This window comes from Diabrotica undecimpunctata, chromosome 2 (genome assembly GCF_040954645.1).
Source record: "Diabrotica undecimpunctata isolate CICGRU chromosome 2, icDiaUnde3, whole genome shotgun sequence".
In the NCBI taxonomy this organism is placed as follows: Eukaryota; Metazoa; Arthropoda; class Insecta; order Coleoptera; family Chrysomelidae; genus Diabrotica; species Diabrotica undecimpunctata.
Genome location: NC_092804.1, coordinates 158,320,396 through 158,342,453, shown reverse-complemented (window position 1 = coordinate 158,342,453; position 22,058 = coordinate 158,320,396). Strand labels below are relative to the sequence as shown.

Here is a 22,058-nt window from a genome sequence, read left to right as displayed (position 1 = left end):
CCTCTTTTTGCTCTTAATGATTTTTCAACTCCACTGTATAAATGAATATAGTCGTTCTTGATTACATTTCCCTTTCCTTTCTTTTTTGTTTCTGTGAGAACGCATATGTCTATTTGTTGTCGTTCTAATTCTTGAAAAACTTCAGTTTCCTTGGTTCTTAGACCTTGTACATTCCATGTGGCCAATCTCATAGTCCTTTTTCGTAGCAGTCGTCGTCTTTTGTTTCCGTCCTTATTCCGAGGCTCTTGATCGAAATTTTTAGCAAATAACTTTTTTCTAGAAGAAGGGGTGCTGGCCCATCGTTCAAGCCCCCAGACTTGGAGGACCAGGATTTGTGAAGAGTATGTAGTAGGAGTAAATGTAGTGACCCGTCTGCCCTCGGAAACCTAATAGAACAGAACAGAACAGAAAAGTTTTAACGATCTTTTTATAAAATAATTTGTATTGATTTTATAGTATAATAATTATTACATTCATGGTAATACTAATAAACTTACTTTTAAATTGTGAATAGCGTAAATAATATTCACGCATAAATTCCCTTTAATCAAAAAACGGATCGAGTATAGATGGCCTACTGATCCAACGACAAATTGAATCTTCGGGTATATTTTGGGAAAACCGAGTACTCAAAAACCAGAGTAATAACTTTTGATACTAAAAACTCTTTCGACAATAAATGGAGAACTGTAAAAAGCAAGCGAAATGTTGATTAAGGACTGTTTGAATGGTGTCCTATCTCGTCGTAAATTGTTTCTTGCTGTAGGAAATCCACTCGTTGTTAAATAAAAGATTTCTATGATTTATGTGTGTATATTTTTCTGATTATACGTATAGCATACAGCACTATGCGTAAATAAGGATGGTTTTGAATCAGGATAATGAAGATAAGTTATTGTAAACTAAACACTTACGAGTTAAGAGCTAACTGAAAGAATTTTGGGTTAGAGAATTTTTGGGTTGCAACTAGAATGTAGGCAGTGCCGTAGAAAGATTCTTCAATATAAATATTTTGTTTAATAGATATAAGAAGCGATCAATACATAAGAACCTCCATAATAATAGATATTGTTGATAAATGCATAATATTCAATCTATGTTAAATTTTGTATACAGGGTGTCCCAGACAAATTTACCCACGCTTTATCTCTTAAACGAATAGAGATTTTCGAATGGGACAAAAAGTGATCTATTCTACTTGTAATACACTTTAATATGGCGTAGAAAAAAATCATCCCCTAAATATTCATCCCTTAGTTACAACCGCTAACTTTAATTTTTTTAATAGCACCCTGTATATTTTTTTATTCTGTTGGATGTGGTCTTCTATCGTCTATTCAACAGATTTATTAAAAATAAAATCGGTTTGTAAATAACCAAGAAATCAATTTATTTTTTTTTTTGTTAATTAAGTGTCCCAGACTAAATTATCCAGGCTATATTTCTCAACAAAATAGAGATTTTTAAAGGGACAAAAACTGGTCTATTCCATTTGTAATACACTTTAATATAGCGAAGAAAAAATCATACCCTAAATATTCATCCCTTAGTTACAACCCCTAACTTAAATTTTTTAATAGCAGCCTGTACATTTTTTTATAGTTTTGGATGTGGTCTTCTATCGTCTATTTAACCGATTTTTTTTAAATAAAATGGGTTTGTAAGGTATCAATAAAATATCAGTTTATTTTTTATTTTTGTTAAATTAATCAAGATAGCCTTAAAAAATAAAATAGAAAAGAAATATGCTTTATTGTCACTGAAATTAGATAAATCGTCAATATTACAAAATAAAAGAATGAAAGTAAAACAAAAACAATTTATTGCAAACTTTAAATAAATTGCAAATTGAACATACTACTCGTACAAATAAAATATAACCTTAGGAACAATAAAACTTAAAGGAACAATAAAAATAAATGCAATAAAAATTACATGAAAAAATAAATCAAACTACCAACTAACTAACTAATATTATTTACATTAAATGTTCGAATTGTAACCCACCTGCTGCAACACATATTTCGAATCGTTCCAGAAGATTTCTAGTACATGTGGCTCGAATCATTTCGGGAGTAATTTCTCGACATGCTTGTCTTATTTTTTCTTTTAATTTCTCTAAATTTTGCGGTTTTGATTGATAAACAATATATTTTATCGCTCCCCAAAAGAAAGAGTCAAGAGGTGACAAATAACATGAACGTGCGGCCCACATAATTTCTGGAGAGTTGTTTGCAATCCAGTGGTTATCAAAACGGTTTTGTAGGTGGTCGCTAACGATTCTCGCATTATGTGGAGGAGCTCCGTCTTGTTGCCGTCACATTTCTTGACGCTCATGAAGAGGAATATCTTCTAGCAAATCGGGTAGAATGTTTTCTGAAAAGTCTAAATATCGAACACCTGTTAGAGTGATGTTAAAAAAGTAAGGACCTATAACACGGCCATTAAATAAACTGCACCACACATTTATAGCCCAAATATTCTGAAATCTTGTTTCCATCATCCAATGTGGGTTCACGGGAGACCAGTAATTGGAATTGTGACGGTTGACAACACCATTATTGTGAAATCTAGCCTCATCACTCCACAATATTTTTATAAAAAAAGTGGATCATCACTGATTTTTAACATCATTTTTGCAGTAAACTCAAGACGTCTTTGGTCATCACCAGGCTGTAATCCTTGAACGAGGTGCACTTTAAAAGGATGGTACTTAAAACCTTTGAGAATTCTATGCACATAACTTTTTGGAATGCCACATTCACTGGCGAGGGTTCTAACAGACACCTTAGGATTAAAATTAACATATGCTAGTACATTAATAAGGTTTTGGTTACATCTTACCGTGCGTTCAATTGTACCTCTTTTATTATTAGGATAATTTTTCGACTGTTCTAACAACCATTCAAATTTCGTCATTTTGTGTCATGTGGAACAATTTCACCCAATCATGTCAACATTAGACTGATAATTGCATTCAGTGCAATTTTCAATCCCTATGACAACACGATCGAGTTTGACAACTTTATCCAAATAAATTTCAAAATGTCAACAACAAGATTATAAATATTATGCGTGGTAATAGATCTTCTATAGTAGAGAACAGCAACGAATCTAATGTTAACTTAAATTTTAATAATTGTACTTTCACTAATTGTACTTTTAATAAATAAATGTTTCGTTATGTTGAGTTATAATTTTTTTTTCGAAAAATTATTCGCCGAATATCCCTCGGACATTGATGAATGCCTCATAATTTCATGACAAATTTCTCAAGCTCGTTGCTTGGTAACAGCACGAAGCCGAAGGCTGAGTACTGTTCCTGAGAACCAAGGAACGAGCTTTCGATTGTCATGAAATTATCTCGTCTGTTATCAATGTCCTAGGGATATTACTACTGAAAATGTCCCTGTCTAAGTAAGCGTTCCAAATTCTTAAAAGTTTTTTCGCTTGGAATGTTTCGATTTGGAAACCTTTCTTGATATAATTGTCGGGAAATTCTCCTATTTTTTAGGCATTCTCCCTAAATCAAAATGATATCAACGTACTCTTCCGGCGAAAATAAATAAGGCATATTGAAATGTTATAGATACACAATTACAACGAATATAATTATTACTGGTCTAATACCAAACGTCAAAAATAATAATTGTTGATTTGACAGATCAAATCATGGCAACCTGAATTAAGGGTAATATCCAAGACGTAAAATAACCGCAAAAGTTTTTCAAATATTGTGACTTTATTGTAAGAGATTTTTTTGTTAATTTTTGCACACTTAATTTTGCACACTGGAAGATAACGTATGCTCCTACAAAGACCAAATTTTGAAAAATTTAAAATAATGTTTAAATAAAAATAGTGTGTACTTCGTACGCACGTAAGAAGTTATACTACGTAGTTAAAATAGTAAAATTTTCAGTGATAATAAAGCATAATATTTCTTTTCTATTCTATTTTTTAAGGTTGTCTTGATTAGTTTAACAAAAATAAAAAATAAACTGAAATTTTCTTGATACCTTACAAACCCATTTTATTTTTAAACAATCGATTGAATAGAAGATAGAAGACCACATCCAAAACTATAAAAAATGTACAGGGTGCCATTAGAAAATTTAAGTTAGGGGTTGTAACTAAGAGATGAATATTTAGGGGATGATGTTTTCTTCGCCATATTAAAGTGTATTACAAATGGAATATACCAGTTTTTGTCCCTTTAAAAAATCTCTATTTTGTTAATAAATATAGCCTGGATAAATTAGTCTGGGACACTTAATTAACAAAAATAAACTAAGGGATGTAACTAAGGTAACTAAAATGTAACTAAGGGATGAATATTTAGGGGATGATTTTTTTCTACGCTATATTAAAGTGTATTACAAGTAGATCACTTTTTGTCCCATTCGAAAATCTCTATTCGTTTAAGAGATATAGCGTGGGTAAATTAGTCTGGGACACCCTGTATACAGTTCTTCGACTTCCGGGCGTGTATAATGTAAACAATACGGTTTTGACACATTACAAGATTTATGTTCCAACAAATACTCTATAATTTAATATGAATTATTTAACAAAATAATGAGTATTATAGAATACTATCTAACCAATGATCTTGATTCATGTGTTTAATGTCACAATAGATCAAATACATGAAAATAACCGATGCAACAGATGCTCGATTAAATGTTTACAAATTAGGTCAAACTTTGATTTAGACTTAAACCAATTTATTATATCGCGTACTGAGAATTAATTTGCTATTGCTAGTTTTCTACATTACAACCAAATAACACTTTTTTAAAATCTACAAACCTGAAACAAATATACATACATTGATTGCTTTTAATTTAAAATCCTTTATTTTATTTTATATATATATCGACAAAACCGCACACATATCACACCCGTCACCCTGCCACCATTTTTTTTCTCGTTAAATTTTGAGGTATTTTTATTTTTGTGCTTTCCAATCACATAATTATCGAGATCATTGACAATATTTAAAAGTCTCTCGGTCTGAACACATTATACCAACGTTTCTGAACCTTTCAGTATTCTGGGCTTAATTTTCGTATACAATTTTTATGGCGTCCCACTACCTTTTTTCTTGTAATAATAAAATACCTACTGATTCTCCTAGTACGGCGTGTTGTTAGTACCCTAGAATCTACGCCTAGAGCCCTAATATGGAACTTAGTTACATACCTTAAAAATTACCCAGAATAGATGATTTTATTGAAACTTGGCAATGCCGAGGCTTGGCCATACTCAGGTAGGTAAGCATGAATTAAAACAGTTCTGGAAGAATTTTTTTAAATTAATGCTTATTCGACCAAGAAAAATAACTCATCTCTTGAGATTGAAGAAATTTTGGATGAAACGATTTATTGTAAATCCGAAAGTAGAGCATTTATTGTATATCCGAAAGCTGTTCCTTTTACACCTATCGTACTGTGGCAGTGGTGGTTCGGGGTAATTTAAAAAGGGTGTTCAGGTTTCTATCGGTAAGAAGTTGTAAGATTGACAACGCACTTCCTGCACGATGAAAATCTTTTCAGTCATAATAAATAACACACAATTCACAAGTTTTTCCTTCTGAAAAAAGTTATAATATCTCTTTCTTATTTGTTGAATTTTTCAGAAAAAAAGTTTTGAAGCCAAAATATGTAAAATTAAACCTATCTTGGGCCTGATTAATCAGGATATCATACACTTGATACACATCATTTTTTTACTATGTCTTTCAGCATGCTAATTCTTTTTGCTGATCTTGAAAAAAAGGCGGAAATGCATGTAAGTTGGCAAAAAAGTTGGCTACATTTGCATGAACATAAACACTTTTCTGCAATATTAAATAAATTGATGTGCATAACCAATGTACATAAAATGCGTAAAGAAAATCTATTATAAAACTTTTAACGTCACCTTCCCTTCATGACATTACAGCCGCTCCATCAAAGCTTTGACCTTTTAGCTGATTTACTGAAACATTAAGCAGTTCCAATATATTCCTGGCAAACAGAATAGATCAAATATTTCGTTTTAAACTGATTTTGACGTACCTTTAAATACATTTCGCCATCAAATTTTGTTTCATAGCCATATCGATTTCTAATAATGATGACTTACCATGTCCTCGCAAAGCTATTTCGAATACACCAAAAAATTTTACACAATAAAGTTTTAAAGTATATTTTAAAGTCTTTTATTGATTTTCGATAGCCATAATCTAATAATCAATAGGCGAACATCAATATTGCCAATATCCGAGAGATTTTGTTTCCACTTCCGTATTTGTCCACTCTAAAGAAATAGTTTCATAGTTTCCTTCTTTGAAAATGCCAAACATGAAAAAAAAAAAAAAAAATTTTATCACACCCGAACAACCACGAATTTTTCTATGTTGTTCAACTTTTTTGAACAACGTTTTTGTTTCTTATGGCACATTCTTATACCAAGTTTATGTCCGGCTGAGGTGGTCCATTTTTTATTATAAGTAGTCGATCTTCAAAACTGTTTTCGTTTTCTTTTTTAAACTCCACTGAATAAGGCTACATCCTAAAACTACTAATATTGTAGTTAAGATTTAACTAAATCCCACAACATAAAATACCAAACTGTGAATCGAAACGGTCCGGTCTCTTTGTGCAATGCACAAATCCTCACTGTTGTAAATAGGCGAATCACTGGTCTCACGGATTTTAAGATCTTTCTTTCTAACTACAGGGTTACTGTCTACTGTCTGAGTTCAATTTGAATTCCGTACTTAGCACTTGCATCTAGTGGCTGGCGTAATGTAAAAAATAATATGATTAATAAATAAAGTTCACTGCACAAGTGAACCAATAGACAAACCGCCCTGTACTGCCGTCAATTGGCTTATTGTACATCTTTCATGCCAAGATCCGTTAGTTCATTTCTACCATTTGGGACTAAATTCAATCAAACATGGCAGTGCACACATACTGCTCCTAGGCTATAATATTCCAGTATTTTTCAGGCCTCTAGGGCATCACTTAGGTACCCTTCAACTTGTAGCATGGATGCCCTGGGTGCGATTGTGTTACACCTCGGGATTGGTGAGCACAGTAGTCGTAGCACAAATTTCAACAAAACTGGTGCTTCTATCTGATGATTTGTCTATTGAGCATGGTGTAGGAGTGCTTGTGTGTATCTTTTTTATTTCTGCGTGTGCGATACGTCCAATCAAAAAAATCTATAATTAATGACATAATATGTCTGTTTTAAGTGTCTATTATAATAAATTTATTTTTTGTTACAGCTACAAAAGTTTCTCATGGTTATGCTGATTCAGTACATTCTGTACATTCATCGAATTTGGCATTACATCACCCTCCTTCTACACCCAGAGCCATTAGCGCCGAAGATATCACACGGTAAGTTTTTACGATATAAACCTTAAGAACCAAATAAAAAACCGGATAGAGCTGTTTTTTGGCATTGTAGTTCTGCAACTCGACCAAACTTACTTCGAAAGATGAATGCCAATCCTTACGCGTCTTCATTACTGGCCGGAATATAATAAACTTAGTAAGCTGCGTAGAGGATTTCGTATATTCTCATTCCTTTTTTGGACTCGTTGGGCAACCCGGGAACATATTGTTGCCTACATCCCCTAGGGATAATTTTTCTAGACAGTGTAGCAAGAGGCCTCCATATCTAAGAAGATCCGTGTTGGTTTGCGTCTGCTTCTGTTGTTATTCTAGCTTGCCTCCATAAGTTTTTGCTTTGTTATATGGTAAATATCGTATGAAGTTTGTTCTAATATTGTATCCAGTGTTGTTGGTTAAAAACTTTTCATTGCATGTATTTTATATGACAGAATAGCAGAAAATGCTCCAAATACTGCCTGTGACAACCAGTTAGACGGAGGTCCCAGTATACTGAATTCGGAAGTCAAAAAGGCAATACAGCAAGTCAAAAACAATAAAGCACCTGGACCAGATCAAATCCCTGCTGAGCTACTTAAACTTTTGGATGAGGAAAGCATTGCCTGCTTAACCACTTTCTTCAACAAAATTTACAACGAAGGAAAAATACCAGATGATTGGTTAGAGTCACTGTTTATAACATTACCAAAGAAAAGCAGGCCCACCAAATGCAGCGATTTTAGACTAATCAGTTTGATGAGTCACACACTGAAGATACTCTTACGAATTATACAAAACCGAGTATTCCTTCTATGCGAAAGTAAGATGGGTAATAAGCAATTTGGATTTAGAAACGGTCTAGGAACTAGAGAGGCACTATTCTGTATGCGCGTTCTATTACAAAAAAGTTGTGAATTCCGAAAGAATGTTTATGTGTGTTTCATCGACTTCAAGAAGGCGTTCGACAGTGTACAACCCGATACACTTTTCGATAGGCAGCAGGACTTGACCACTATGATATAAAACTGCTGAAATACTTATATTACAATCAAGTAGCCTCTATCCAAATTGAAGACAGTCCGACTGAAAAAATATCCATCAAACGTGGAGTACGGCAGGGTTGTGTTTTGTCACCCACTTTTTTTAATCTGTACTCTGAAAACATCTTTAGGGAGGCTTTGGATGACAGACAAGAGGGAGTAAGACTAGGTGGAGAAGTAATCAACAATATTAGATACGCTGACGAAACAGTCATTCTTGCAGAAAATTTACGAGATCTCCACACATTACTAAATCTAGTCAGTGAAGCAAGTTATCGGAGAGGTCTTAAAATCAACATTTCAAAGATAAAGTGGATGGCAGTTGGAAAGATCAATATAGATCAAGGTCTGATTTCTCTTAATGGAGAGGAGATCGAAAGGGTAAATCATTTGAAATACGTTTGCAGCTGGTTTAATGTAAATTGTGACTCTGATGAAGAGATAATAACCAGGATCGAAATATCACGTAAGGCTTTTATGACCTGGAAACCAGTTTTATGCAACAGAAACCTGTCGATGAATATTCGTAAGAAGGTCCTGAAATGTTATGTGTGGTCCGTCCTATTGTATGGTTGTGAGACATGGACGTTAAAAACCACAATTCTAAACAAGTTAGAAGCATTCGAATTGTGGTGCTATAGACGAATCCTAAAGATATCGTGGGTTTCGCACATTTCAATGAAGATGTTCTTCAAATGATCAATTCAGAACGTCTGCTCATAAACACCATAAAGAGGAGAAAAACAGAATACTTCGGCCATATAATTAGAGGACCTAAATACCATCTACTTCGCCTTATAATACAATGAAAAGTGGAAGGAAAGAGATGGATTGGTTAAAAGAAACTTTCATGGCTGCGTAATACAGTATACTCCCTTTATAACGAACACGGTTATTACGAGGTTTCGCTTATAACGATGTACATTAGATGTCCCGTGAAATTTCTATTAAACTATAACCCTTTATAGCGAGGTAAATTTGCTTATAACGAGAGAAAATAAGATTGAAAAACGTGTTTTTTACGTTTTGGCCCGGCCGTAGCTATAAATAAATACCCTTTTTAACTGCGGGCCGCCCGCAATAAACTTCTTACAATTTATGATTCTTAGTCGGAAATGTAAAATTTATGATTCACAAGTGTCATTGTATTGGGTTGACCATTCACACCTAATAATATGGGTCCTAATAGGCAAGATGTGGAAAGTGTTTTAAAGGTTGTCAGAAACTTTATCCAAGACAAAACGCAAATGAAGAAGCATAAAACTGTCTCACATCTTTAGAAAATATGATACATAGAATACTGAACAATTTAAAGCAGTCAAAAATGACAAAATAACTTTATACGCTTTATACATATTTACAGAATACAGATTTTTTGTTTTAACGTATACCATTGACAGTAAAAGTAAACAACTCTTTTTTGTTTTAATGCATTTCATTGACAATAAAAGTAAACAACTTTGTTTTAAAAACGCCATTCAAACAATATTTATTAGCATCTTATATTGCTCCGAATGGCTTCACTATAGAAAGTTAATGTTTTAGAAAACTACATATTCATATGTATGCACAATATTATTGTTGTTGGATATAACGAGATCCGCTTATAACGAGGTAATTAGTCTGCCATTTCAGTTCTCGTTATAGAGGGAGTCTACTGTATTAGACAATGGTGTGGTTCCACAGTAGAAGAATTATTTCGCGCAGCAGCCGACAGAGAAAGGTTTCAGGAAATTGTAAACATGATGACGGCCAACGTCTGAATACGGACACGGCACCCAAAGAAGAAGAAGATATGACAGAATTAAAGATTATTAACATTATTAAAAAGGAGTATTTGTACTTCCTTTATACATCCATTTACAATTGTTTTGGTTGAATATAATAATCTGTAAATTATTATTCGCCTAATAATATTTTAGTGTTAATGAGAACATATGATTTTTCTTGTCAAAAGCAGATGATTTATCCCGTACATTACACGTTGTCTGCATGCGCCAATCACAAACGAACCATTAGCACATCGTCACCGAATTTCGCACTGATCAGAATAATTAATAACAAATGTTCAGCAAGTACAAGCACTGACTGCCAAAAACGATTTGAATTTAACAGGTATACCATGTGCGAGCAATTTCAAATATCGATTAAATATTCAAATCCGCGATAACTGTTTTCAAATTGTATACGTACAGAAAGATGTAAATTAAAATTGTATGTACATATATCTAGTTGATGTACTACTATAAAATCTCTATGGATTATGTAAAATATGAGAGGTCAATAATAAAAGGTATTCGTTGACATGTGGTATATGTGGAGTACGCTTGTGTCGATAATGTATGTTATAAGCTTAGAATAATAATTCATTGTTACATATTAGTTATTATTAGACTTCGGCAAATATGCATATTGCATATTTTGCATATTGTGCATATTTTATGCAAATATTTCATATTTTGGCATATTTGTATAAAAGTTTGCATAAAGTGCATAAAAGTTCAGATTTTTATACTGTATTTGAAAATTTTTAAACATACCAATTTATTTCAATTCTTGTATAAAATTTTGTAGTCATTTTAATCAAGAAATGATCTAAGTACGTAATCTCTACAGGTACAAAACATTTACAATTTCAAAGAAGATCAATTTAAGTAGCCCTCAACATTCTTAGAAAGTCTCGGTCACTGAGGCATTCAGTTATTGGATAATCGCTAAGGGTTCGCCTCTTTGCATTTTATGATCTAATCCCCAAATCTATCTACAATTTATTGTATCTTAACAGCAGGTAAACGGCTAATAGTTTTGTTCCTAATTTAGGGATTTTCCAAAATCTCCCAGTTTATTGAATTAGGTACCTAAACATTTCTAATTTGATGCTCAGATTTGTAAATCATTTTTGTTTTGATATTCAAAGCGTAAACACTCGTTGTGCGCAACAAAAAGGAAGATTGTGATTTTATAATGCCTAAAACAACCAGTGCTTCAACTTGGATTAAACCTTATAAAGAGCTGTCTATGGATATGGGAAAAATCTACTGTTCAGTCTGTGAACTGTAGAAATTGTAAGTATCTAATATTTTCTATTAAATATCTAATATTTCATACATACAGGGTGTTTCCAAATGACACTTACAACGTTTGACTGTAGATACTTCTCGAAAAATTGAACAAAACGATATAGTTAATGAGGGGTCAAACTTATTTACTTTTCGAGATACAGGGTGTTAAAATTAAAAAAAATTAAATTCTTTTAGTTAATAACAACAATAACTTTAAAACCAATAAACGTATTTACTTGAAATTTAGTACTCGTAGGTTGTTTTTAAATGAAAAATAGCTTCCTTTAGTGAGAAAAAATTGTCCATGTTACAATACAATGGTGTGTATTTAGAAAAATTTTTCACCTTTACTTTTTTTTATGAAGTCAGCTATTCTAAAACACAATTATTTTTATTGTAATAGAATTAACAAAAAAAAAACTTTTGTTGAATTTTAAAATAAGTTATATGATTTACTAATGGTTAGTAACAAAAACTAATTTGTGGATTAATACTGCATTTAAAACACTTAGCGAGTGTTTTTTTTTCCAAACCAGTTATTTGATTAACCAAAAACACCTTGTTTATTTTTATATTTTAAAGGTTGGGTTAAAATAAAGGTTTTTATTTATAGATAGCATGTGAGAAGAAATTTCAGATAGACCAACATGTGAGAACTGCTTCACACATTGCAAAAAAAGGAAAAATAGGAGGAAAACATCAAACTTCAATGGCTAAATGTTTCCAATCTACTTCAAAAAAATTAGATGAGCAAGAAACTTTTAATGAAGACTTGTGTCGCGCATTAGTGTCTGCAAACATACCGCTTTCAAAATTAGCAAATGTAAATTTTAGTTCGTTTCTAAAAAAAATATTGCAAACTTAATGTTCCAAGTGATCGGTCTCTAAGAAGAAATAATGTGAACGGGCTATACTCGTCGGTGTTAATTAATATTAAGGAAGAAATTGCAGATAATTATTTTTACATATCTGTAGACGAAACCACTGATTCCTCAGGAAAGTATATTGCTCATTTATTGATTGGTGTTCTTAAAGAAGATACCTTACCAAAATCTCATCTTATTTCATGCCAGCAACTTGAGAAAACAAATGCTTTAACAATTTCGCGTTTTATACAAGAAACATTAGCAACTTTTTTTCTTCCGACAACTATTCCTTCTAATAAATTACTGCTTATTTTATCGGATGCTGCTCCTTATATGGTGAAAGCAGGACAAAATTTAAAAATATTTTTCCCAGATTTAATACATGTTACTTGTGTAGCGCATGGATTAAACAGAGCTGCAGAGGAAATACGAAAAAAGTTTCCTCTTGTAAATACTATGGTATCCAGTGTCAAAAAAGTATTTCTTAAATCTCCTATAAGAATTCAACTTTATAAAGAAATGCTACGTTCCTCTTCCACCACAACCTATTTTATCGCGATGGGGAACATGGTTAGAAGCAGCTAATTTTTATGCAGATCATTTTGTTAAAATAAAGAACATAATTGATACGTTAACAGATGAAAGTTCCCAATCTCTTTTGGATTCTAAACAAACTTTTCAGAGTAACTTGCTTCAACAAGAACTTTCATTTATAAAATCAAATTTTAGTTTTGTTCAAAAAACAATTACTCAGTTAGAATCACCAAAACTGTCATTGTTCGAAAGTACAGCATTAATAAAAGAATTTGCGTCATGTTGTCGGAACGTTAGAGGTAATATTGGAAAAGATATTTTAAAAAAATTTGAAGCTACTATGGAAAAAAATAAAGGTTACCATATTCTTTCTGAAGTAGTCAGTGTTCTAGCTGGAAATATTTCGGAAACAATTAATTTAGAACCAAATGTTTTGGTTAGTTTGAAAAATGCTCCCGTTACATCAGTTGATGTTGAACGAAGTTTTTCCATATATAAATATATGTACTCAGACAGAAGCCACAAGTTTTTGTTAGAAAATTTTGAACACCACTTGGTCATTTATTGTTACCATAATTCTAAATAATTTTATTCATACTTAAAAATGATGTAGTTACTTAAAATAAATGTAAATCTTAATGAATAGTAGGAAATATTTAGTTATGTACACTTTTTTTTTTTAAATAAAATTGTTACTATTTTACGATTTTTTTATTTATTTGTATGCATATTTTGTAAAATATTTGCATATTTTCGGGTAAACACGTGCATATTTATGGGCATATTTTCTACATTTTTATTTGCATATTTGCCGAAGTCTAGTTATTATATAACCTTTTTCAATGTGTGTAACTTAATAAAATATAGAGCCATCTAAAAAACGTAATTTAGGGAGGCCGTAGAATTTCTACGGGTAGCAGCATAGTCGTCACCATGCTGATTGACATTACATCGATGGTTTGACATATCAATGTAAAGTTTAGTTAGACCTGTCTTTTTGGGAAAATAAAAAATGGACAAAGGAATTATTAATGAATATTTCTTTTATATACATAGGTGTTAAAGTAAGCAACCACTCTTAAAACGGTGTGAATCGTTTTACGAGTCGAAAATCGAAATTTTAAAATGATTAACACAAATGATGATTTTGAATAAAAAGTAGGAGCACTTAACACTACCATCTAAAATTGAATATTTGAATAAGAGTTAAACAGATTCATATAATTTGAATGGCCCTTTATAACAAGTTTTATTTATTCATCATCAATACACATCATGAAAAAACTCGCAAACTTGCTAAGAAAATTTATAGTTTATTTTTATGAACGAGAGAGTAATTAGCATAATTTTAACTGGTACCTCCGACCACTCCATGGGCGTGCTCAAGATTAATTGAAAAATTACTTTGAATAATTGTAAAAAATAAATCAATTATTTCAGTGTTATAAAGTGTTATGTGTATGTAAACAAAAGTGACCTCTTTTATCACACACTATATTAGAACTGACTGGCCTACATTAAAAAGGGTTTTAAAAAATTCACATTTTTTTTAATTTTTAAAAATTACAAAAGAGAAAAAGAGTTTTTAAAACCGTCTAAGGTATGTTAAATAGATGAATAAAAATATTAATAAAAAACTTACAGCTACTTCTTACAAATCCAAATCAGACTCAGAAAATGAACTTTCAGAACCAAGATTTATAATAACTGGCTCGATCATTTTATCAGTAATATTGTCCAGCTTCCACATTTTTTCCTCTTCTTTAATAGTGTGATTTACTGCCTTTTCCCAGTTTTCAGGTTTTACATTATTTACGGCCTCCAAAAACAACTGTTTAACATCATGAATTTTAAAAGTGGTATTTTTTCTTGAAACTTCACTCTTTATCTGTGCCCATACCAGTTCAATCGGGTTTAATTCACAATGATATGGTGGGGATCTAAGTACTGTCATTCCACGATTTTTGGCAATTTCATCAATTTCGTATTTTTTAAATTTTTCTTTATGAAGGGCACACAACGAATAAAGTTCCTTTCTTATGGATCCGGGATGGTACGTAATATTTTTTGAACTCAGCCAATTCTGCAAGTCTTTTTTTAACCACTTGGTTGTGGGCAGTCCTTCTATAAGTCTGGAGTGATAACTTGCATTATCCATTACTATTACACAGTTCTTAGGAAGAAGATCTATCATTTGTTCGAACCATTCTTGAAAGACATCAGCGTTCATGTCTTCATGGTAGTCACCGGTACGAGTTGATTCAAAAGTTAATAAACCACCTTCAACAAAACCGTCTGAACTGCCAATGTGTACTATTATCAGCCTGCGTCCCTTTCCTGATGGTGGGTTTAAACCAGTAGATAAGTTATTTACAAAAGCGTGCCTTTGACTTGTAACAGTTTCATCCTGCCAAAATTTATTTGGTGTATGACCCTCGTTGATCCATGTTTCATCAAGATAAAATATTTTTCTTTTTTGGTTTCTCATTTCCTTTATGGTTCTTAGAAAATGTCTTCTCCATATGACAATATCGCTTCTTTCTAATAAAATAGACTTTCTGGGATTCTTTTTCCAGCGGAAGCCTATTTCTTTTAAAAGTTTCCATAACGTACTTCGACTCATTTCTGGGTAATCCTTATCATCTCGAACTGAGACAAGAACTTTATCCAATGTTGGAAATTCTTGTCTAAAGAAGAATTCATGCACTTTCCGTCGAAGTCCTTCTTTAAAATGATATTCTATTTGAAATTTTGGTTTCCCTGGAGCATTACGTGGCATTTGAAAACTACCACATTTCTCTTCTTTAATAACTCTGTAAATCGTCGATTTCCCAACACCAAGTGTACTGCTAACTAACTCAACAGTCTCATCAACACTTTCACATAAACGTTTGTCTGTAAATGATTTAAAACAATTAAATATTAATGTTTTTTCATTAACTGTTAAAGGACCAATTTTTCGGCGTTTACACGGCACTTCCAAATTTTCCATAACACTAGTATACACAATAAACTGCACCTTGCAACTGAAGTACCTACTTTTAGTGAACTGTTAAGAATTTTGAATACGCCACTTGGACCTTCCTACAAAATGGAAAAACCCACTATCACATTTTCTGTGGAATAAGTTTAGAAGGTAATTATCTAGTCAATTACTGTCGTAGATTCCTGGAATTAAAGAATTAAATGTTTGATTGTTGAAACCCTTACTTCGTGGAATGCACTCATTTCAGATAAAATAAAACGTTTTATTTTATCTAAAGAATTAAACTTTATTTTGCAAATAGGTAGGTACTTATTAAACTTTTATTGGTTATATATAACCAATAAAATAAACATCTTACATTTCTTGCAAATTCATTAGTACCTGTTAACCTCCATCACTCCGACACTGGCAACCTTATTTAGGGATTAGTAACCCTCACAACTATTGTATTCTATTCTGCTCCAACCTTTATACCTGGTGGTTATAGTCAATTTAAAATTGTTTTCCTATATACTTCTGTAAACTTGTTGACAAATATCTGTTTTTCATTGAGTCACCCGTATCAACAGTTTAGGGATTTGCATACATAATTTATTGTTTTATTACTCTCTCATACATAAAAATACACAGTATAAGTTTACACTATAATGGACAATATTTTCAACAATTTTTGTAGTATTACATAAATTTTAAATATAATTTACTTGCGAAAAGAATTATTTGTTTATTTTTGTTGCATATGATCTTTAGCTGGATATCTTGTAGGCCATTTATTAAAGTTGCTAAAAATTACTAGGGTAGATGTAAGTAATTGATTACTTTTATTAGTGTGGTAAATATTATTTTGTAACATGATGAGTTATTAAATTAAATAGTTTGATATTTTTTTCCATAGCTAATGTTAAAGTGTTGCTATAACAACTATTTTGAGTAGATCATGTATCACTTTAACCGCAAGGGTAGATAAAGTGACACTTTAATAGCAAGAGTAGATAAAATGTTTTAACTTTTTTTTTATTCAATAAAATTTACAAATTCAAACACATTAAGGATTAAAAACAACTGAAATTTTACAATTAACAGTATTAGAAATATATATTTTTGGAGCATCACAACTTTACTCGTTTGCTTAAACACTTGATTCGGGGTACTGGATTGATTTTATATTGGATTTAGAGTAATTGATATCCCTAGCAACGGACAATTGCGATCTTTGTGCTAAAAATTACAATTTTCTTTGAAATTCTATTTTTCACCTGAACTTGAAGTCTTGCTATAGAAAAAAATGTTGTATTGCACACGACGATAAAATCGCATTATCTTCTCGAGCATAATTAGCGCTCTAAAAAACGCTCTAGAAGATAAAGTACAATTTTATCGTCTTGTACAATAAATAACTATTAATGTTTGTTTCTAAAATCGGAGTATAATTCTTATTTTTGCTTAATTACGAAGAGTTAAACTAGGTGGTCCTTAAATGTTTGGGTTTGTATCTTAGGTAATTATGTAATAGGCGCTTTCTTCTTTGAAGAAAAAGTAAACGGAGAAGGTATTTAGACTTTTAAATTGATATAAGGTTGAATGCTCTAAAAAAGAACTTTGATCAAATGAAAAGGCAGATATCGAGCACAGTTTATTAATTAAATCTTGCCCAAGTACTTTCGCTTCCTAGAGCATCTTCAGGGGCATCTGAAATAAGCCAAGAAACGTTTTTTTTAACTGAAGAAAATTAATCAACTTCGATAAAAAAACTCGAAGTTGAAGGTTGATAAAAGTTTGTATGTGATATAACGTTTTAGACTTACTTCGTCAATTTTGGCCTATCCAACAAACATTTATGTTTATGACATTCTCAACAGTTTGTTGGATATGCCAAAATTGACGAAGTAAGTCGTTGTAAGCAAGTTGAAAACGTTATATCACATAAAAACTTTTATCAACCTTCAACTTCGAGTTTTTTATCGAAGTTGATTAATTTTCTTCGGATAAAAAAACGTTTCTTGGCTTATTTCAGATGCCCCTGAAGATGTTCTAGGAAGCGAAAGTACTTGGGCAAGATTTAATTAATAAACTGTGCTCGATATCTGCCTTTTCATTTGATCAAAGTTTATTTAGACTTTCTTTACCTATTTTACTTAAAAACGTGCCAGTCTCAATTCCATTATGCTCCTTGGTGTATACCGATCTCAGCCAGATAGGTGATGGTGACTCATGCGGTATAGCATCCTGAATTAAAATAACGGCATCACCAATAACTTCCTCGTATGGAACCACATAGTACTCTAAAATGCCTATTATGTAACGATCCGGCGTTAAACCTCCTCTACATCCTTCATTAGGCACGAAAATCAACTCGGTTTTCCCATCCGTGGAAATGCCTGCCCAAAACATACAATAACCGCCTTCGTATGACACAGTTTCTCGTGTACAACATTGAGCAAATCTCTCTCCTGACCTTCCATAGACTCGAGGCCTCTTGTGGTTATTGGGTCGGCAGAACCTACTTTCGTCGGAGAATAATTTCTATTAATTAATTCTAAACTCTATTACTAGTCGTCTCAATCCAGATGTTCTCGAGCAAATTTTAATCGTCTTTGCGTCGGGGCTGCAGTTAGCTTGGGACCCGCAGCTACTTTTTTTGGTGTCAGGTTGGCTGCCTTCAGTCTCCTCCTGACTGTTCAAACGCTAGTAACTACACGTCTTGGTAACTTCTCCTCCACCACCAGGTGGTAAGACCACCTCCTTCTTGATATAAGATATCGACGATACACTCGAGACACAGCTTGATCTTATTGCGCTGTGTACTTTTGAAGGTTGGCGATTCAAATGGCAAGTATAGCTTTCGAAACTGATATACGAAAGATTTCTCTGGATGAGCGGTCAAACCATCCCCTTAGGTCTTTCAGCCACGAGTTTTGGCGTCTTCCACCTGATCTTTTGCCCTTCTCTTTACCTTCCAATATGATTTGAAGTAATTCATATCTTTCACCTCTCAACTCATGACCCAAGTATTGTATTTTTCTGTCTTTAATTATGCTTGAGTAATTCTTTTTGTATCCATGGAATTCTCAGCATCCATCTGTATACATTTCAAAAGCATCCATTCTTTTGTCTGTTTCAAAGTCCATTGTCCAACTTTTTTCGGCCATAGAGCAAAACAGAGAAAACGTAACATCTGATAATTCGAATTCTGAGCTCTAGACTAATAATATAATATAAGGTCTGATATTGTAAAAACTGTTTTCATGCTGATGAGTGTTTTCCTCGCTTGTTCGATTCTTGATAGGATTTCTTTTTTCTTGGATTACATTGGCTGCTGATATTTGCTCCCAAATATTTTATGGAAGTTACCTGTTCTATTTTTTCTCTTCGCATACAAATGGACGTTTGTCCATTGAATGGATCTTTGAAAATACTTTTCAAAGAATTTTAGTTTTGGTAACGTTTAGATGTAATCCGAACATTTCGCTGGACACAGCTGATTGGCTTAAATTTAGTCGATTTGCCACGGCTCTCTGGCTCAGGCCTTCCCTTAATAATGCTACTGCTTGAGCTGCTTTGACGGATGTGGTATTTATTTGCAATCCAATTGCGAACTTCCTATAAGTGATTGATACTGATGTGTTAGTGGGTTGCTATGGAAATTGATGCGAACGACGTTAACCGAAACAAGTCGATGCGTGTCGATTTCAATGACCCTTTCTCTACGTGTTGCATTCGTTATTTATAATACGTCACCCGATTTATCCAAAGACAAAACTTTTTTAAAACTCAATAATGAGGTTAATGAATGTAGATACACTAAATATTTTTAAATTTACACGTTTTACATTGAAACAGGAGACGTACTTTCGCAAAAGAGTTTTGAGTCGGTTATTTTGCATTTAAGTGTATAATAAAGTTTAAATAATAATTATTACCTTAATTAAAACTTAATTCATCATTATTTCTTCGATATTTTTGAAGTCCAGTTTTAATAATCTGACTTGTATGTTTATACAGGGTGTTTCAAAAAAAGGTAACCCCGTCTCTAGGGTAGGTAAAAAACTGAAAAATAATTGGGGTTTGCTTAGTAAAAAATTTTTGTAACGCCATCCGTTTTCAAGATACAGGGAGTTGAAGAAAAAAAAATTTTACGCATTTTTTACGATTTTGCCGAAACTACTGGCAACATTGTAATGAAATTTTATACGAATATGTTTTGGAAGCTGATACATCCCATGAATTTGTTTTTATATCTGATTCTCATAGAGGGCGCTAGTTACACGGATCGTGCTAAGTATTAGTCAATATAACTTTTTTAAGAGTATAATTATTAATCAAAATTTCAAGTAAACTTAAACATCATTCAATTTTACACGAAAAAGGTACTCTTGGTAAAACTCGATACTGTGTACCGTTTTCGGAATATTTTGATTTGAAAATTATGAAGTAATAATTAATGCTGGTAGTAATGATAAAGTTCTAATAGGTATACCTCTATTTTCTCCAATTGTGCCATGGAAATCTGACATTTATTGATTGTTATGACGATAAATCAACAATAATTAGAGATTTGAAACCTTGTTATTTGTAAAATCAAATCAAAATGTACTTAAATGTTGAATACACTGACATGTTATTAACCTTAGGCGAAAGTTTAGGATGTTCTAGTGCAGCTGTGACACGTTATGCAGAAAAGTTTCCTAGAAGAAACTTACCAAGTAAAAAAACATTTAGAGCCGTTGAACGACGTTGTCGAGAAACTGGAAATGTGAGACCATATAAAATAAATTCTGGTAGACCAAGAACAACAAGAACAATTAATAAAGAAAATAATATTTTAAATTTACTTGATCAAGATCCAACAGTTAGCGTAAGGAATATAGCAAGACAAACAAATACTTCTTCTTCAAGTACTTGGCGGATACTGAAAGAACAGCAATTACATCCTTATCATTACAGACAAGTCCAAGAGCTCTTGCCAGATGATCTACCGGTTAGAGTGGATTTTTGTGAAACATTGCAACAAAGGACAGCCCACAATCCAAATTTTTTAAAATGCATTCTTTTTACGGACGAGGCCACCTTTACGCGACAAGGTATGTTTAACTCCCATAATGCACACTACTGGTGTGATGAGAATCCACGAGTCAAAAGGGTATCACATTACCAACACTCATTTAAAGTTAATGTTTGGGCAGCAACTATAGGTAACAAATTAATATATTATCATATTCTACCTGGAAATTTAAATGGTGATATGTATCTTGATTTTTTAAACAATTCCTTATTCGAGATATTAGAAGATTTAACGCTAAACGAGCGAAGATCTTTATTTTTTATGCACGATGGAGCTCCACCACACTTTGATAGAAGGTGTCGTAATTGGTTGAGTAATCATTTTCCGAATCGATGGATTGGTAGAGGTGCAGAAGCTCCGATTCATTGGCTTCCTCGGTCATGCGATTTTAACCCTTTGGACTACGCAGTTCGTCAATTTAATGACATGATAGCTGATCCCCTACCGTTTAGAAGGTTAATGGAATCTTTAGAAAAAATAATAGACTTGTGTATTCGCGAAAACGGAGGGCATTTTAACACTTACTGTAATTGAATTTTATCTTATGTTCTTAGTCATTAATTTAATTTTCTTCTTGTGAGTTTTGTTTAATTACTAACTATTTTATACCAGCATCAATTATTACTTCATAATTTTCAAATCAAAATATTCCGAAAACGGTAGACAGTATCGAGTTTTACCAAGAGTACCTTTTTCGTGTAAAATTGAATGATGTTTAAGTTTACTTGAAATTTTGATTAATAATTATACTCTTAAAAAAGTTATATTGACTAATACTTAGTACGATCCGTGTAACTAGCGCCCTCTATGAGAATCAGATATAAAAACAAATTCATGGGATGTATCAGCTTCCAAAACATATTCGTACAAAATTTCATTACAATGTTGCCAGTAGTTTCGGCAAAATCGTAAAAAATGCGTAAAATTTTTTTTTCTTCAACTCCCTGTATCTTGAAAACGGATGGCGTTACAAAAATTTTTTATAAAGCAAACCCCAATTATTTTTCAGTTTTTTACCTACCCTAGAGACGGGGTTACCTTTTTTTGAAACACCCTGTAGATAAATTTCTATGAAATAACCTCTTGCGCGTTTTAACGCCCAAACGGACGTTCGTTC

At 32.4% G+C, this 22,058-nt stretch overlaps 1 protein-coding gene across 14 annotated transcripts in view; it reads left to right on the top strand.

Moving 5' to 3' along the window:
• Nucleotides 1–22,058, top strand: part of dlg1 (MAGUK family member discs large 1) — a 1,569,679-nt gene that overhangs the window by 1,219,749 nt on the left and 327,872 nt on the right. For all 14 annotated transcript variants that reach the window (XM_072523856.1, XM_072523863.1, XM_072523859.1 and 11 more), the window contains one exon: nt 7,283–7,397. In XM_072523856.1, the coding sequence (XP_072379957.1) occupies nt 7,283–7,397 (115 nt within the window). The remainder of the gene's footprint in view (nt 1–7,282; nt 7,398–22,058) is intronic.